At 36.5% G+C, this 13,875-nt stretch overlaps 1 protein-coding gene across 4 annotated transcripts in view; it reads right to left on the minus strand.

Moving 5' to 3' along the window:
• LOC126471109 (filamin-A) overlaps window positions 1-13,875 on the minus strand; it is a 531,904-nt gene that overhangs the window by 45,014 nt on the left and 473,015 nt on the right. For all 4 annotated transcript variants that reach the window (XM_050099189.1, XM_050099187.1, XM_050099188.1 and 1 more), the window contains 3 exons: window positions 9,620-9,760; window positions 8,738-8,866; window positions 2,979-3,152 (listed from right to left, as the gene is read on the minus strand). In XM_050099189.1, the coding sequence (XP_049955146.1) occupies window positions 2,979-3,152; window positions 8,738-8,866; window positions 9,620-9,760 (444 nt within the window). The remainder of the gene's footprint in view (window positions 1-2,978; window positions 3,153-8,737; window positions 8,867-9,619; window positions 9,761-13,875) is intronic.

Here is a 13,875-nt window from a genome sequence, read left to right on the forward strand (position 1 = left end):
ATCTTGTAATTTTTATGTAAAATTTACACAAGAATATTATTATTTACATTTTATGGCCTTCATTGGACCATTCTAACCAACTTTATACAAACAATTTTTCAGTTTCCTGTCAGCCGAGTACTACTTCATTCTCTTGGATCTCATCCTTCTTTCTTCATTGGATATCACCCTTCCTATTGACTGTTTGTTGATTCTCATTTGCATTCTGGTTTGTTTGTGTGTGTTTCCTGATTTTGTCAGTTTTGTTTCTTAGGTCTTCCAATGTAATCTGTAGCTCATCCACATCTTCCTTGATTTCTGTAATCCACTTAATGTTGCACTTACTATTCCACAATTTTTCTATTATTCTCCTGATGATCCACACAAGAATATTAGTACAGGGAGCAGCAGAAACGACTAACGAGTTTCTATCGATTACTGCTGGGGCTGTGGTAGGGCTAGGTAGTTGCACATGGTCTGCCTTTGTTCAATCACTGACCCCATTTCAATAGCCAATATGGTCTGGACAGGTGCACATTGTGGTTTTCCCGTTCACCCTTATTATAAAAACAACAGATTTGTGATCACTACACAACGAGTTTTTCGGCGACAGTTCAACATTCCACGCAACAATGCCGTTCCTAATGCAAACACAATTCGGTCCTGGAACCCACAACATTCTCCTAAAGTGATAGTGTGGCGTGCCATATCACAATCTGGCATCATAGGTCCTTACTTTTTTGAGGAGGAAAGAGCGACCTTGATAGTGAATTCCACATATGATGTTTCAATGTTGCAAAATTTTCTGCATCCCAGAATGGAAGAGATTGTTGAAGAACAAGGACTGGGGGTTTGTGGTTTCAACAGGATGGAGCTACTGCTCAAACAGCTCGAATTTCACTTGATGTTTTGACAGAAATGTTTCCGGGATGCCTCGTCTCTTTGAGGGATGATGTTGGGTGCCCTGCATGGTCACCAGATTTCAGAGTTTGTGACTACTTTATTTGGGGATATCTGAACAAAAAGGTTTTCAAAAGCCACTCTCACACTGTATCAGAGTTAAAAGAGCAGATTATTGATGAAGTGAATTCCATACCTCGTGATGTGTGTGCAAGAGCTGCTCAGAACTTCATGGATCGTCTACAACAATGTATTGATGCTAACGGCTGCCATCTTGAGGACATTATTTTCAAAACTAAATGAATGTAAAATGGTATATTGTACTAATTTATAAAATAAAAACATTTTCTCTCTATACATCCAGATTTACTTTTTATTGCTCCTTAAAACTGCTTAGTCAGTTCTGTCACACCTTGTAGATAATAGATAGTCCTTGGAATATTAACAGCAATTAATTTATAGTACAAATATATGTGGCACGCCTTTTAGCTCTTATTTATTGCTGGAGGTTGCCAATAAAGATGTTAGAAATATTTGGCACCAGAATACAGAAATTCACGTAAAATCCAGAACTATAGCACCCTTAAGATGGCATACAACAGAAGTTAAATTGGATGGAGTTTACTGCATGGCTGGATATGCAAATGAATGCCATCTAGCGCACCCACACAAATTAGTTAAGAGTAATGCTGTTTACATTTTGTATATAAGGGACGATTGCAAGATGAGATTCGTATTCAGAAATTTGGATGTTGGTTGGTTATTTGTGAGAATATCATGCTATGCCTCACACAGGGAGGAGAAACATGTACTAGCACATCAGGTTTCAGCAGCAGTAAGATAATGGTCTATCAAAAACTACAGTTTATCATTCTGCAACATTACTGCTCACAGCAGTTGGGATCCTATGGCTGTCACATGAATATGAAATAAATAGTTTCAGGAGGGTCACAATGTCATGCAGGATCTCAGCTGCCCTCATGACTAGTTCCTGAGAGACACTACACACTGTTTGCTTAGCACTGCATCACACACGTTGAGTCAAAAAAGGTGTTTGCTTCGAGACAAGTATCCATACAGACAGTGTGAGGATTGTAAAACACCACAGACTGCCCGCACAGTGACCATTAAAACAACTACATTTGATGCAGCAGCAGAGAGACAGTGGTGCCCCCAACAACTATAGTTGACAAAGGAGCAGAATCACCACATCTTTTTGTATGAGTCTTGGTTGTGTATACTGCATCAAGGCAGATATATCTACGTGTAGAGGCTCTGAGGAGAACAAACATTTCCAAATTATATTTGCCGTCATCATACAGGCCCCAGACCTGGCTTGATAGCCACTGGGTACACAACAGGATGATCATCATCTCATTTCTGACATGTAAAGGTTGATGGCTATGCTTTATCTTACAAGTCTCCATTACATCATCTTTCAAAAAAGTAACACAAGAAAGTAGGTTGCCCATGCTGTCCTCACATGTCTCAATACAGAAGGTGTGATTGTTGTCCTGGCTACAATTTTCTCCATGCCTCTCACACTGTGAAAACATCTGGACATAGGTTGCTGAAAAACTGGCTCACCACCGCTCACTAACCACTGTGACTGCTGACCTCTCAAATAAGGCTGAAGCAACACGGAATAACTGGCCTTTATGTCCTCCTCACTCAGTTCAAATTTATGCCCAGCTGAGTTAGTTCAGTTATAGTCTGGAGAGATGGCAAATCTGTGTACTAAATTTTGCACCATGTATACCCCCAAAAATGGTAAAAAAATTTATTTTGTCTATTTCCTACTACACTGTACACACATAATAAGTGAATTTTCATTATTTTCTATCCTTGGCGGTTTTGCAATTTTAATGAGCAAAAATATAGGAGGGAAAGGGGGGGGGGGGAGAGAGAGAGAGAGAGAGAGAGAGAGAGAGAGAGAGAGAGAGAGAGAGAGAGAGAGAGAGAGAGAGAGACTGACTTTACGGACTACAGAGATCACTATAAACTGTCTATACACAGTAAAAGTTAAAAGCCAGTTAAATATGGTAACAAGAACCTTTATCTTTATGAATAATATCTATATTAACTATGTGCTACAGTACCTGTGATCTTTGCATTATAAGGGCTCCCTTTTATGTGCTTCTCTCCAAACTTGACTGAAATTTTATATTCACCAGGAGCGGTCGGAAGATAAGAAACAGAAACTGTGCCATCCTTATTATCATGACAGCTAATTTCTGCCTTGCTTGGTCCTTCAACGGCCAATGATAGTCCACCTGAAACAATAAAGAATATGATTATGATGATAATCTCTGTGATATAGAACCTTAAAACCACACCACTAACATTAAAGAGTAAACTGTAAGGTGTATGGTAATTTGAGTGGCAATGGTAAAACTGCTACCCAGGTGTGAAATCTCCTGACAGATGAAAACTGAACTGACCAGGACTTAAACGAGACTCTGAGCTATCCAGGCACAACTCAACCTATCTACAAGTCTTTATTTCCATCAGTAATTTTTTCCTATTTTCTAAATATTACAGCAACTCATCTGCGTACATAGATGGTATCCCTGTGAGCTCCAGTCATACAGAGATTTTTATGTAACTGTGTTCCATCTTGGTTTGAAGTTAGTTTTATTATCTCTTGAATTTGTACATCACTTTGTAGGTGGTCAAATATTCATAAGGCTGTCACAATAAGGCTGAGTGAATGACAATGTAAATCACTTCTCCTCCTTGTAGTATTATACTGAAGAAAGGTGGTGGTGTTTCCAAACTGTGATTCATTGTTGACAAAAAACTTATGTGAGAAAATGTACTCTGAATACTTCAGGATTAAAGGAGACAACTCACCAAAGAGCATCTACAACAACTTTCCTAGAACATTTATTGTTTTTTGGTGAGTTGTCTCCTTCAATCCTGAAGTATTCAGAGTCTCCTTTAATCCTGAAGGATTTATATTTGACAAGAACTTTTCTACAACAAAATTTACTGTTTAAAGAGGGGTCTATGGGAGCTTTTACAGTGAACATCACATATTATATCATTAAATCAAAACACAAGTCTACTTTCTGATATTTTCATCTCCAAAACTTATTATTATCCAGAAAGCAGAAGTTGCAGAGCTTAGATGTTTAAGATCTGCAATGCGTGTCTTCCAGTTTGGGTTTTTGTCAATGTACACACCTAATAATTTAGAATATAGTGTTTCAGTAATTGAAATATCCTCATGCATAGTTCCTAAAGGTGTGGTCTGGTCTTGCATAGTACAGAATTGAATGTATTGCATTTTAGCTAAATTCAGTGACAGTCTATTTGCAGTGGCCACTTATTAATTTTCAAGAAATTCCATTCTGAAATTGGCTTAATTATAATGCTTGCATTTTCAGTAAAGTTCTATTCTATTTCTTGGATATATCATGAAAAATCACGAAGAACACAGACCCAATATTGATCCCTATGGAACATTTGTAGTGATTACCAATACTCATTTTAAAGATGCTGTTTCATTGTGTACACTCCCAACATTTCTTAATGCAAACTCCACAACCTTTTAGTTAGAACGAAAACCACTTACCAATAATATCGCTGGTACCATATTATTTGAGCTTATACAGGAGAATACTGAGAACTACACAATCAAATGCTTTTGACAAGTTACAGAAAATGGCATGTTCAGTGCAGAGAACCTTTTGAAATACAAATTAAGACTGATTAAGTATCTTACTTTGAGAAAGTTATTTTATGTTCTGGCATACCAGTACATGATCTTTTCCAGCACCTTCAAGAAGGGGTAAGTCTGGGGAAGAATCACTTTGGACGTAAGAACCACCTACCTCTAAAAGTGGTGAGGGAGGGGGTGAAAGAGAAGTGTAGTTCACAATGCACAAATAGCCAGACTTTGAGAATGAGCGCACTTAATGACTTGCAACAAACTTTACATGTAATTTCGAACTTTCACAAGTTATTTTCTCACTGCAACCACCCCCCCCCCCCCCCCCCACCCCCCACAAAATGATGAAAGGAAAAAATTATTACTTCTTCTAACTCTATTCGCAGCACATTTTGAGGGCAGTAGGACTGAATGTAAGCTGAAAGAGAGAGAGGAGAGGAGAGGGGGGGGGGGCAGAGAGAGAGAGAGAGAGAGAGAGAGAGAGAGAGAGAGGATTGCAGGGCAAAATTCGCTAGAGATACAGGTAAAAATGTACAAATGTGTGTTAAATATATTAATATATTTGATGTGTATGTGCACAGATGAAAAATCGCCTCCTAAATCCCTGGATCTATTTCAACCTAACTTGGTACACATATTACTTAACATCTGGAATGAAGTAGAGTGGGGGTAAGAACCACCAACCTCCTACTGAGGCTGGGGTGATAATGTGGAAAGAGAAGGGGGGTGGAGCAGATAAACAGAGACATGGGGAGGGGGAATTGGTACGAGAGAAGGGGGCAGGAGGGGGAAATTGACTAATACAAGATATACAGCGGCAACTCTAGTTACTTCACTTTTTATCAGTTTCTGGCATATTACCTTCCTTGCAAAGGGGTTGTTTCCTGAATGGCTTCTGTTACTTTTGAATGTCTTTGGCATTTGAGAACAGCTAAGTTTTTGAACTTTCAAGTGGTAAAGTCATGTGGAGATTCTGCAAATCATTTGCAAGCAAGAAGGAGATAGATGTTAGCTGAAACTCCTTAAATTATGTTTGTTATCTGCATCTTCAGACTGCTTTTATTGTAACCCTAATAATAGTGCATCAATCAGTCAGTCAGGCTTTATTATCATTTGATAAAAAGTTTGTAGACAAAGGAAATATATAGAGACTGTTTAAGGATTTGCACATAATGCGAGGGGTTTCTCAAGAGAAAATGATATTTAAGTGCATCTTGATAAAGAGTGATAGTATATTATAAGCTGTTAAATATCCATGAAGGACTAATATTTTATAATTATATTCTTCTTCTTCTTCTTCTTCGTCTTCTTGAGAGGTGAGGTGACACTTGATTTTAAAAAATAATATAAAGAGCAGAGGAAAAGTTATAGTAATAATGCGAGAGCTTCGTATAAAATAAAACATTTACGTTTGAAAACATATTACTTTACTGCATTATGAACCATAACTTGGGGAACAAGTGGTATGTAAAAATAAGCATAAGCATCTCACAAGATATATCAGTTCAATTTATTAAATCGAGTAGTTGGAGTATTGATTTTTTTTTTTTTTTTTTTTTTGTTAAACGTAAGTGAAGGAGTACTCAAAACCATGTGCAGAAGCAGTTGATATTGATAACAAGGTGTTGAGGCAAGCAAAACCTTACTACTTTCTGTTGTAGTTCTATCAAATATATTTTTTCACTTATCAATAAACAAGATAGGAAAAAAGTGTGACCATCAAGTAGATGACTCAGTTCACATCACCAAAGACTGTTCATTACGGGAACTACTCTACTTTATGTATTATATTTCACTGATTATTTATAAGCAAATCGTCCTGAACCAGCTACACTAAGTTCTCAAGTTTTCTTTTTCCTCCTCCTCCTCCTCCGGGAGAGGTGAGACTTGGTGTGATATCAATTTAACCATCATTCATGCTGTCCTGCTCTGCTAGAAGTATCTGAACAAAATGTGAATTAATGCCAAGGCTATGGAGTAAAGGCAAACAATAACACCAGGTCTTTTACTCAGTTTCATAGTGAAGTCTGACAAAATATTGATTTATAGCATCAGTAAGCCTGTTGCTATTCAACGAATGATATAAAAATATAGAACATACATACTAATTCAACCACTGAACAGCAGACTTAGTTTGAGCACGAACTGCATTATATATGCCTACATATACATTCTGCAACTTTTTTTTGTAGCATTTATCCCATTTAATATGGGGCTCACATTTTCAGGCTTCAGCAAATCTTATTCTATCATTTAACTTTGTAGCTGGATCCCCTTCCTGACACCACATTTGTCAAAGTAACCTAAGTGATGTAAGTCCTGTGTGTCATCTGTCTGAATTGCATTAACTTAGTTCTGTGTGATATCATGTTATTACCGTTTTTGTATCGTATACTCTGAGGTGAATGTGGGGACCTGCCCAGCATTTGCCAAAAGAAGCATGAGAAACTGCCTTAAAAACACACTCATGCTGACTGATGTAGCAACCGATGGTCATTAGTTTGCCACTTGAATTTGACCTGAGTCTCTATCACCTTCGTGTCTCAAGCTCGATCAAAGAGCATTATGCCATATGAGCTGGTCATCTTAGGGGCCAAATAATTTTAGGTATTTCAGAGCTAATGTTTGCATCTAAAGTATTTTTAGTAACTCTGCCAGACATGCAAATGGGAAATACGGATGAATCAGTATGTGCAACATCACCCACAAGCAGCAAAGGCCCCTGTGATGTGACCACCACCAATAGCACAGTCTGGTGACTTGAAATTCCCAAAAGGGCAAATATAAGGTTGCTCAGTGGTGGACTCTCTCAGTTGCTGTTTCCTCACTTTACATCTCTACGAGTGAATAATTACTACTAATGCTCTTTATAGTTGTGTTGCATAGTGCCTCAACTTACAAATGTGTGGTTTCCACAACTGCCATGCCTAACACATGCATATTAAAATAGTAGGATGAAAGAAATTTTTCACATCTCAGCTGCATACACACATGCATTAAATGCAATGGTGACGTGTGAAAATCTATGCCGGCCACAACTCTAACCTAGATGCTCCACTTCTCTAGAATAGTTGCTTGAACTGCCTAGGCCATCTGAGCATGCCTCCCATCTAGCCCAAATGCAGATGTGGTGTTCTCTGTTAATTATCCCCTATTTGCTCACAGCTATTCAGCTGAGTACTGCAACGGTTTGGATGAATAAATGCGTCCACACAGAAGGTATCATTTCGTCCCTATATGTACTTATTTATATGTGTCATGTCTGCTCTTTCAGACATGTCCAGAAGAAAAGACACCACAAATACAAATATGTACAAAATAGTAGTGTTTGGACTTTATCAGACTCTGCCTAACTATTACTGTTTGGTTTTGTAAACTAACAGACAATTTTAGTCTGTTGTTAAAGAAGTTTATTTGTGTTCAATAAATGCTGATGGCCCTAAAGTGAGTGTTACAATATTACGTGTAGTCACTAAAATTTGATTTGTTAAAAACAGGATTTAAACTACAAATTTGAACAACAACAACTGGCTGAATTCTGGATCAAAGTTCTTTACCTACTGCACAGCTGTTATTGGGACCTAACTGCAGGCATAAACACATCTTGGTAATGGATTTCACATGCACAGATAATTATAATTGCAGTAGACAGTTCAATATTGTTTGAAATTACAAGAGGGGATAGGTCCAAGCTGAGAAATAATGTAATGTTTTCTGCCATTTACATATATTGTTAAGAGGAAATTTATGGAAGTGACAACTTTACTCAAAAAGTATGTAAAATCTGAGAGCTGGATGCCTAGACAGCAAAACAATGTTGAGGCCACCTGAGGTAAGTAATCTAAAAAAACTGTTTTAAGTGAGCAATATGGAATAATTATTGAATTGTAGTGAGTATTAATACAAATTAGTTACTTGTTCTATTGTAAAAAAATAATCAGGAAGTACAATGAAACTGTTTTTACAAAAATAAAGTTATTTCTACAGTTGAAATTTAGAAATAGAAACACCACTGAAATGCAAGGCCAATAACAATTTTGCAGCATAACTATACAAGTATTGCAATGGCAAGAAGATGAGAAACAAGGAAGCTGTCTGTATAAAATGGTCATTTGTGTGTGTCTATTTGATGCAGATTCTAGTATTTTCTCCTTTTCACTTTAGCAAAATTATCAGATGAGTTACCTGCTCCAGCTCCTTTTGTTGATATGGTGAAATTTGAAGGTTCTCCACTGACTCCATGTGTCAGTCCTGGTCCATATGCTGTGACATAGCCACTCGTAATGGAGTCTACATGGAATTTAAACGGTGATCCTGCAGATTAAAAAAAAAAATCATTATTTTTGTTTGTTCTGGTGACTATTGTCTCGCTACTAAAAAAAAAAAAGAGGAGGAGAAAAGGGCCACATGGTTCATGTCCAGCGACTGGTATTAAGTCTTGTCTTTGCTGTTTCTTTAACTTAGTTACAACTACAACATACATAAAAATGTTCAGTAACAGAACACAGAAACTTGTTTCATATGATTAAGAGTCTCAAATCCAATGCCAAAACCTTGCTCAGTAAAATTAAATTATGTATTTGTCTGCCACAGTCAAATACAAGTTAATTTTAAAGACAAACAAACGAACCCAGATACATTGTTTCATTTGTCTGTCTTTAAGTCCGTATAGCTGGGCCTCTTATCATAATTCCCAGAACTCTTGGACTTACTTGACTAAGATGTTTAATTTTAAATATCCAGTATTAAATTTCATAATTTTCTTATTTCATTTTCACAGTCCTCAAATTTTACAATTTGTTTGTTCTGCTATTAAAATAATATCACACATTTGAGTAATGGAAGTTTACACAAGCAAACAGCTACAGGTTTAAATGTGGATCCAAACAATGTTACTATTACAAAGCATTTTCATGAAAATTACTCTTAAATTTATTGACAGGTGGAAAAGAAAAGTCTTTTAATACAGATTTTTTGTGTAGGCACTATCAAATTAAGATGCAAAGAAAATTTATGTACTAGGTTAAGATTGCTCCTGTTTAATTATTTCATTTCATATTGATTTACCTTGGACATGTTCTCCATTGTATTTCACAGAAAGCTCATGCAGTCCTTCCTCACGTGGATCATACTTTATGCTCACTGTTCCATCACGATTGTCTTCAATGATGGGCTTGTCAATATTTCCACTCGGCATCTTTATCTCAGCTGTGAACATCAAATTAATACGTAATATGAAAGTGCGGTGGTTATGAGAGACATTAGTTTAGCATCAAGAGTATTCCACCCACCCGAACACACATTCTGGTATAATGTTTACACTCTTTGAATATTATCAATATTAATAAATATGAAGATGCGGATGGAAATGTCTATTTTTGAACTGATAATATATGTGTAAGTGCAGGTAGTCATTTTTCTAGTTCTATTTTTCAAAACAGGAAGATGCACTGTCTCAATACTATGAACATTAGAGTCACTTCTGGATAACTGGTTGGTCTGTTTGATGGTGGGCTGGTCTAGGTGGTGTTGAACGTGTACCAAGGGGTGCTAATTTAACATTAGATTTTTTTATCTTCAAGGTACTCTGAAAAACGCTTTGTATACCACAAAACCTTACACAGCTGGGTGGTATAAGAGATTCAGTTGCCCATAAATAAAGTTCGTCGAAAATTATAGCTACTTTTTGGCAGTAATTTTGAACATTTGTAAATTTGATGGTTTTTACAAACATTGACTTCATATTATTTGTTGCCCACATTACAATTAAAAATTTTCAAGTTACATAAACATGAATTTGGGATGCCCTACAACATATTTTCACTTTTTCATAATTGGCTCCCTTATTAAGGGGGGCGTGGCAATTAAATGTCAAATCACGACGAAGGACAAGTACACACATTTTTTTGTACAGTGTGCTACTATGATTTTGAATTTTAATAACTGTCAAAAATTAAATGAAAGTATGACATGTGTGTTTTGTAAAATGAGCAATGTTTCAGACCAGTTCAACATGGCATCAAAGAAAAATGGTCAATGGGCAACCTATTTCCATTTTTATTATTATTTTACATCAGTTTAGATGATATCATAAGTTTGTCAACTATCCACCACTTCTTACTCTAAGAAACACAGTTATTGTACTGTTTATTATGATTGTACACACCGTTATAGACTCAATGAACTGTAAAAGAAAATTATTTCAATCTGTTCTGTTTACATAAATGCAAATAATGACCACTTTAAATAGGAACACACACAATTTGCATCTGTCATACAAGGACTCAGTGGCAAACAGAGAATTCTCATTAACCATAACAATAGCTCAAAATTCATTCTAACGTTTTAGAAACATCTATTGCAATAGCTATACTGCTTGCATTTACAAAGTCTGTTCATATAAAAGGGGCTGTTATTCTCATATAAACAACTGAAATGACTTTACTATCCCAAGATGACATATGATGAGTAGATGCTAATGTATTCAAATTGCTTTGTTCTGCAATATAAACCTTCAGGTCTAAGCAGAGTTTTTATAATCTATCAACAACAAATCAAGTTGTGATAATCACATTCACTAATCAAATGTGATTCTGTGTGCTCGTCCTCCTCCCTTGTCATTGTAGATTGCCTCATTATTAAGAACTGCTGCTTCTGTGCGTCAGATTTGCTCATCTAGATGGTCCCTAAAACACTATAAATTATATTCCAACCAGATACTCTGTTCATGCAACTCATTCTCAGAACTACACCATTAGAACTTCTATTTCTAGTGGATTATTAGGCATATCCATCTACTGGCAGTTAAACAGGGAAATTTCCTTTCATAATCAACAGAGAAATGAATATTACAAACTCCTAGACACAAGCCTACCTCTAAATATGAACAACTGCAAAACATGAACCCTGGTCAAGCTGGTGTGTCTTAGAAAGGAGATATTAGTAGCAACCTTAAAGAAAGTTAATACCAATTGTTCAACTTATATTGGGTAAGGTTGAGTGTTTATAGTGTCCCTGGTTCCAGTTTTGATTGGCCATGTGTTTTTGGCAAGTCATTAATACAAACAATGTCTTCAAAAAACTTACATATACTGAATCAGACTTTTGATGTAAAACAGGTGCACTAAGTGATAAATACATAATTTAGGTAAAGCAAGCACATGGCAAATGTTTCATCAATTGTTCTGGCATTTGCCTCCACTGATTTATAAAATCTCTCCTTTTTGATAAGAGGTTAGTGCCTCATGCATAACTCCACAGGACTCATTCAAACAACTTCCTTATTTTGTAATCAGTAAAACAAGGTTGAATTTCGATACATGTGAACAATTAAGACCCAATTGGAGGCTCAAGGATGATAATGAATTTTCAGAGTTTTGGACAGCCTTGGAAGAAAGGTAAGGGAGGAGAGTGGAGAGGGGGAGGGGGGAAGAAAGGGGGGGGGGAAGCAGTGGAGGTTGTGTGATTCAATGCAAGAAATTTAAAATTTCAATTTGTAGGACATATATGGGCTAAATATTTTCACAGTTTCTTTTCAAAGTTTCTGAAATAGGACTGAAGGAAGCACAATTACAGCTTAATGGAAATGGTTGAAACGCTGTTGTCATGAAAAATCAAAGCAGTTTATAAACCAAGAAAAGTGTGGAGCTGGCTTACAGCTTGGTTTGCCACAGAGAAATCACACTGATAAACAGTTGTGCACATATCTATAGTCTACAAATCATGGTTTTTCTGTTATCAGTCATTTGTAAATTCGAAATGGTGGGGTTATCCTTATATTTCCCAGTGTCATCTGGAAGGTGTGGTATGTAGGGGGCTGTGGGATATCCCTTGACTACTCGCTGTAAACAGTTTATGATTCATTTTTGCGATGTAGTGCCATTATTAAAACAGAACTGTAGTTATACACAGGAGCCTGCTATTTATTTGCTTTATCCGTAGGTAAGACACTATGGCCGTTTCACTTCGTATGCTCACTCTCTGTTAATCCAAGCCTTTGTATGACAGAAATGACTCCCTCTGTGAATGAGATATCTTGCAGTTGAAGACAGTAATGCAGAGTGATAGTTAAATGGATCAGATCTTCTGAAATTCCTGTAGACTGATATGACCTGCAGTCTTATACAGTCTGTGTGAACACCTCTCTGCTCAAGGGTAATACAGCAAATTGCGGCTGAAAATGGGGACAACAGATTTATAAATTCTGTACAGACGACCTCATTAAGTTTTATGAATTCAGCAGTTTTTCAATGACGCCAATAGTGATATATAGATGCTAGTCAACTCTGCAGTGATATGGGTAACTGGTAGTTTATGTATAATAAGTCACAACACAGGTGGTGACAACTACAAGTGAACTGCATACCCGTCCCAGTCATTCTTCATGTATGTAAACATAATCCTCAGTAAATACCATTTTACAAAGGTTTTTAAATTTCTTTATTAACTTCACCCTTATACAATGTCTCCTTTGGTAAGGTCCGACCTCTTCACTCGCCAACAGCATAGGATTTATACAATCACTTGGACTATATAATCATCAATGTGACAAGTATATGGTACAGAGTGACGGAGACAGGGGTAAGGGTCTGTGTTCAAGTTCTGTATTTCAATAGCACTAAGTTTTAAGCAGAAGAAACATCAGGGGAACAAAAGTATGTTAGGGTGTAGCAGCAAACTACTTGTTCTATTGATACATATTCTGCATGAAAATCTAATTTAAATTGTTACTGATCAACAGTGTTTAAGCATATGCATTCTAATATTTTTGTTAAGTGACATTTATAACGGGGTTCGTGGCATGTTTTAGAAGATGGATGTGTGCATTCAGAATCTGGTATACCTTCAGTCAAAATGTAAATGTGTAGGTCTGTGTATCAAGAAAAGAGAAAAAAGAACATGATGTTTCTTAGTTCTCTCTTACTTAATTAAAGTTCCATTGTTTTAATCAATGCTATACTAGAATCATCAGCTGCCAGTCTCAGCCTTGGCAGTACCGTTTTTCTCATTTTCACTATCGCAAACCAGCACTAAGAGTTACTCCTTTTATGTTCATAAAATCATTTAACAATAAACAAACTAATTTCAGAGAGAGAGAGAGAGAGAGAGAGAGAGAGAGAGAGAGAGAGAGAGACTTTTGTGAGTGCCGCTCTACCTGTAGACACACACAGATTAAGACACTTCTTTTTTTTCCTAGTAGCTAATCTAAATCTTGCACGAGGCAACCTTTAAAAAACAAGTTATTCATCTGATACCCATGCTTTAGTACAAACAACCTGTTTAAGTTAGACCACGAAATTGATATTTTGAGAATGCTTTCAGCA

This window comes from Schistocerca serialis, chromosome 3 (genome assembly GCF_023864345.2).
Source record: "Schistocerca serialis cubense isolate TAMUIC-IGC-003099 chromosome 3, iqSchSeri2.2, whole genome shotgun sequence".
In the NCBI taxonomy this organism is placed as follows: Eukaryota; Metazoa; Arthropoda; class Insecta; order Orthoptera; family Acrididae; genus Schistocerca; species Schistocerca serialis.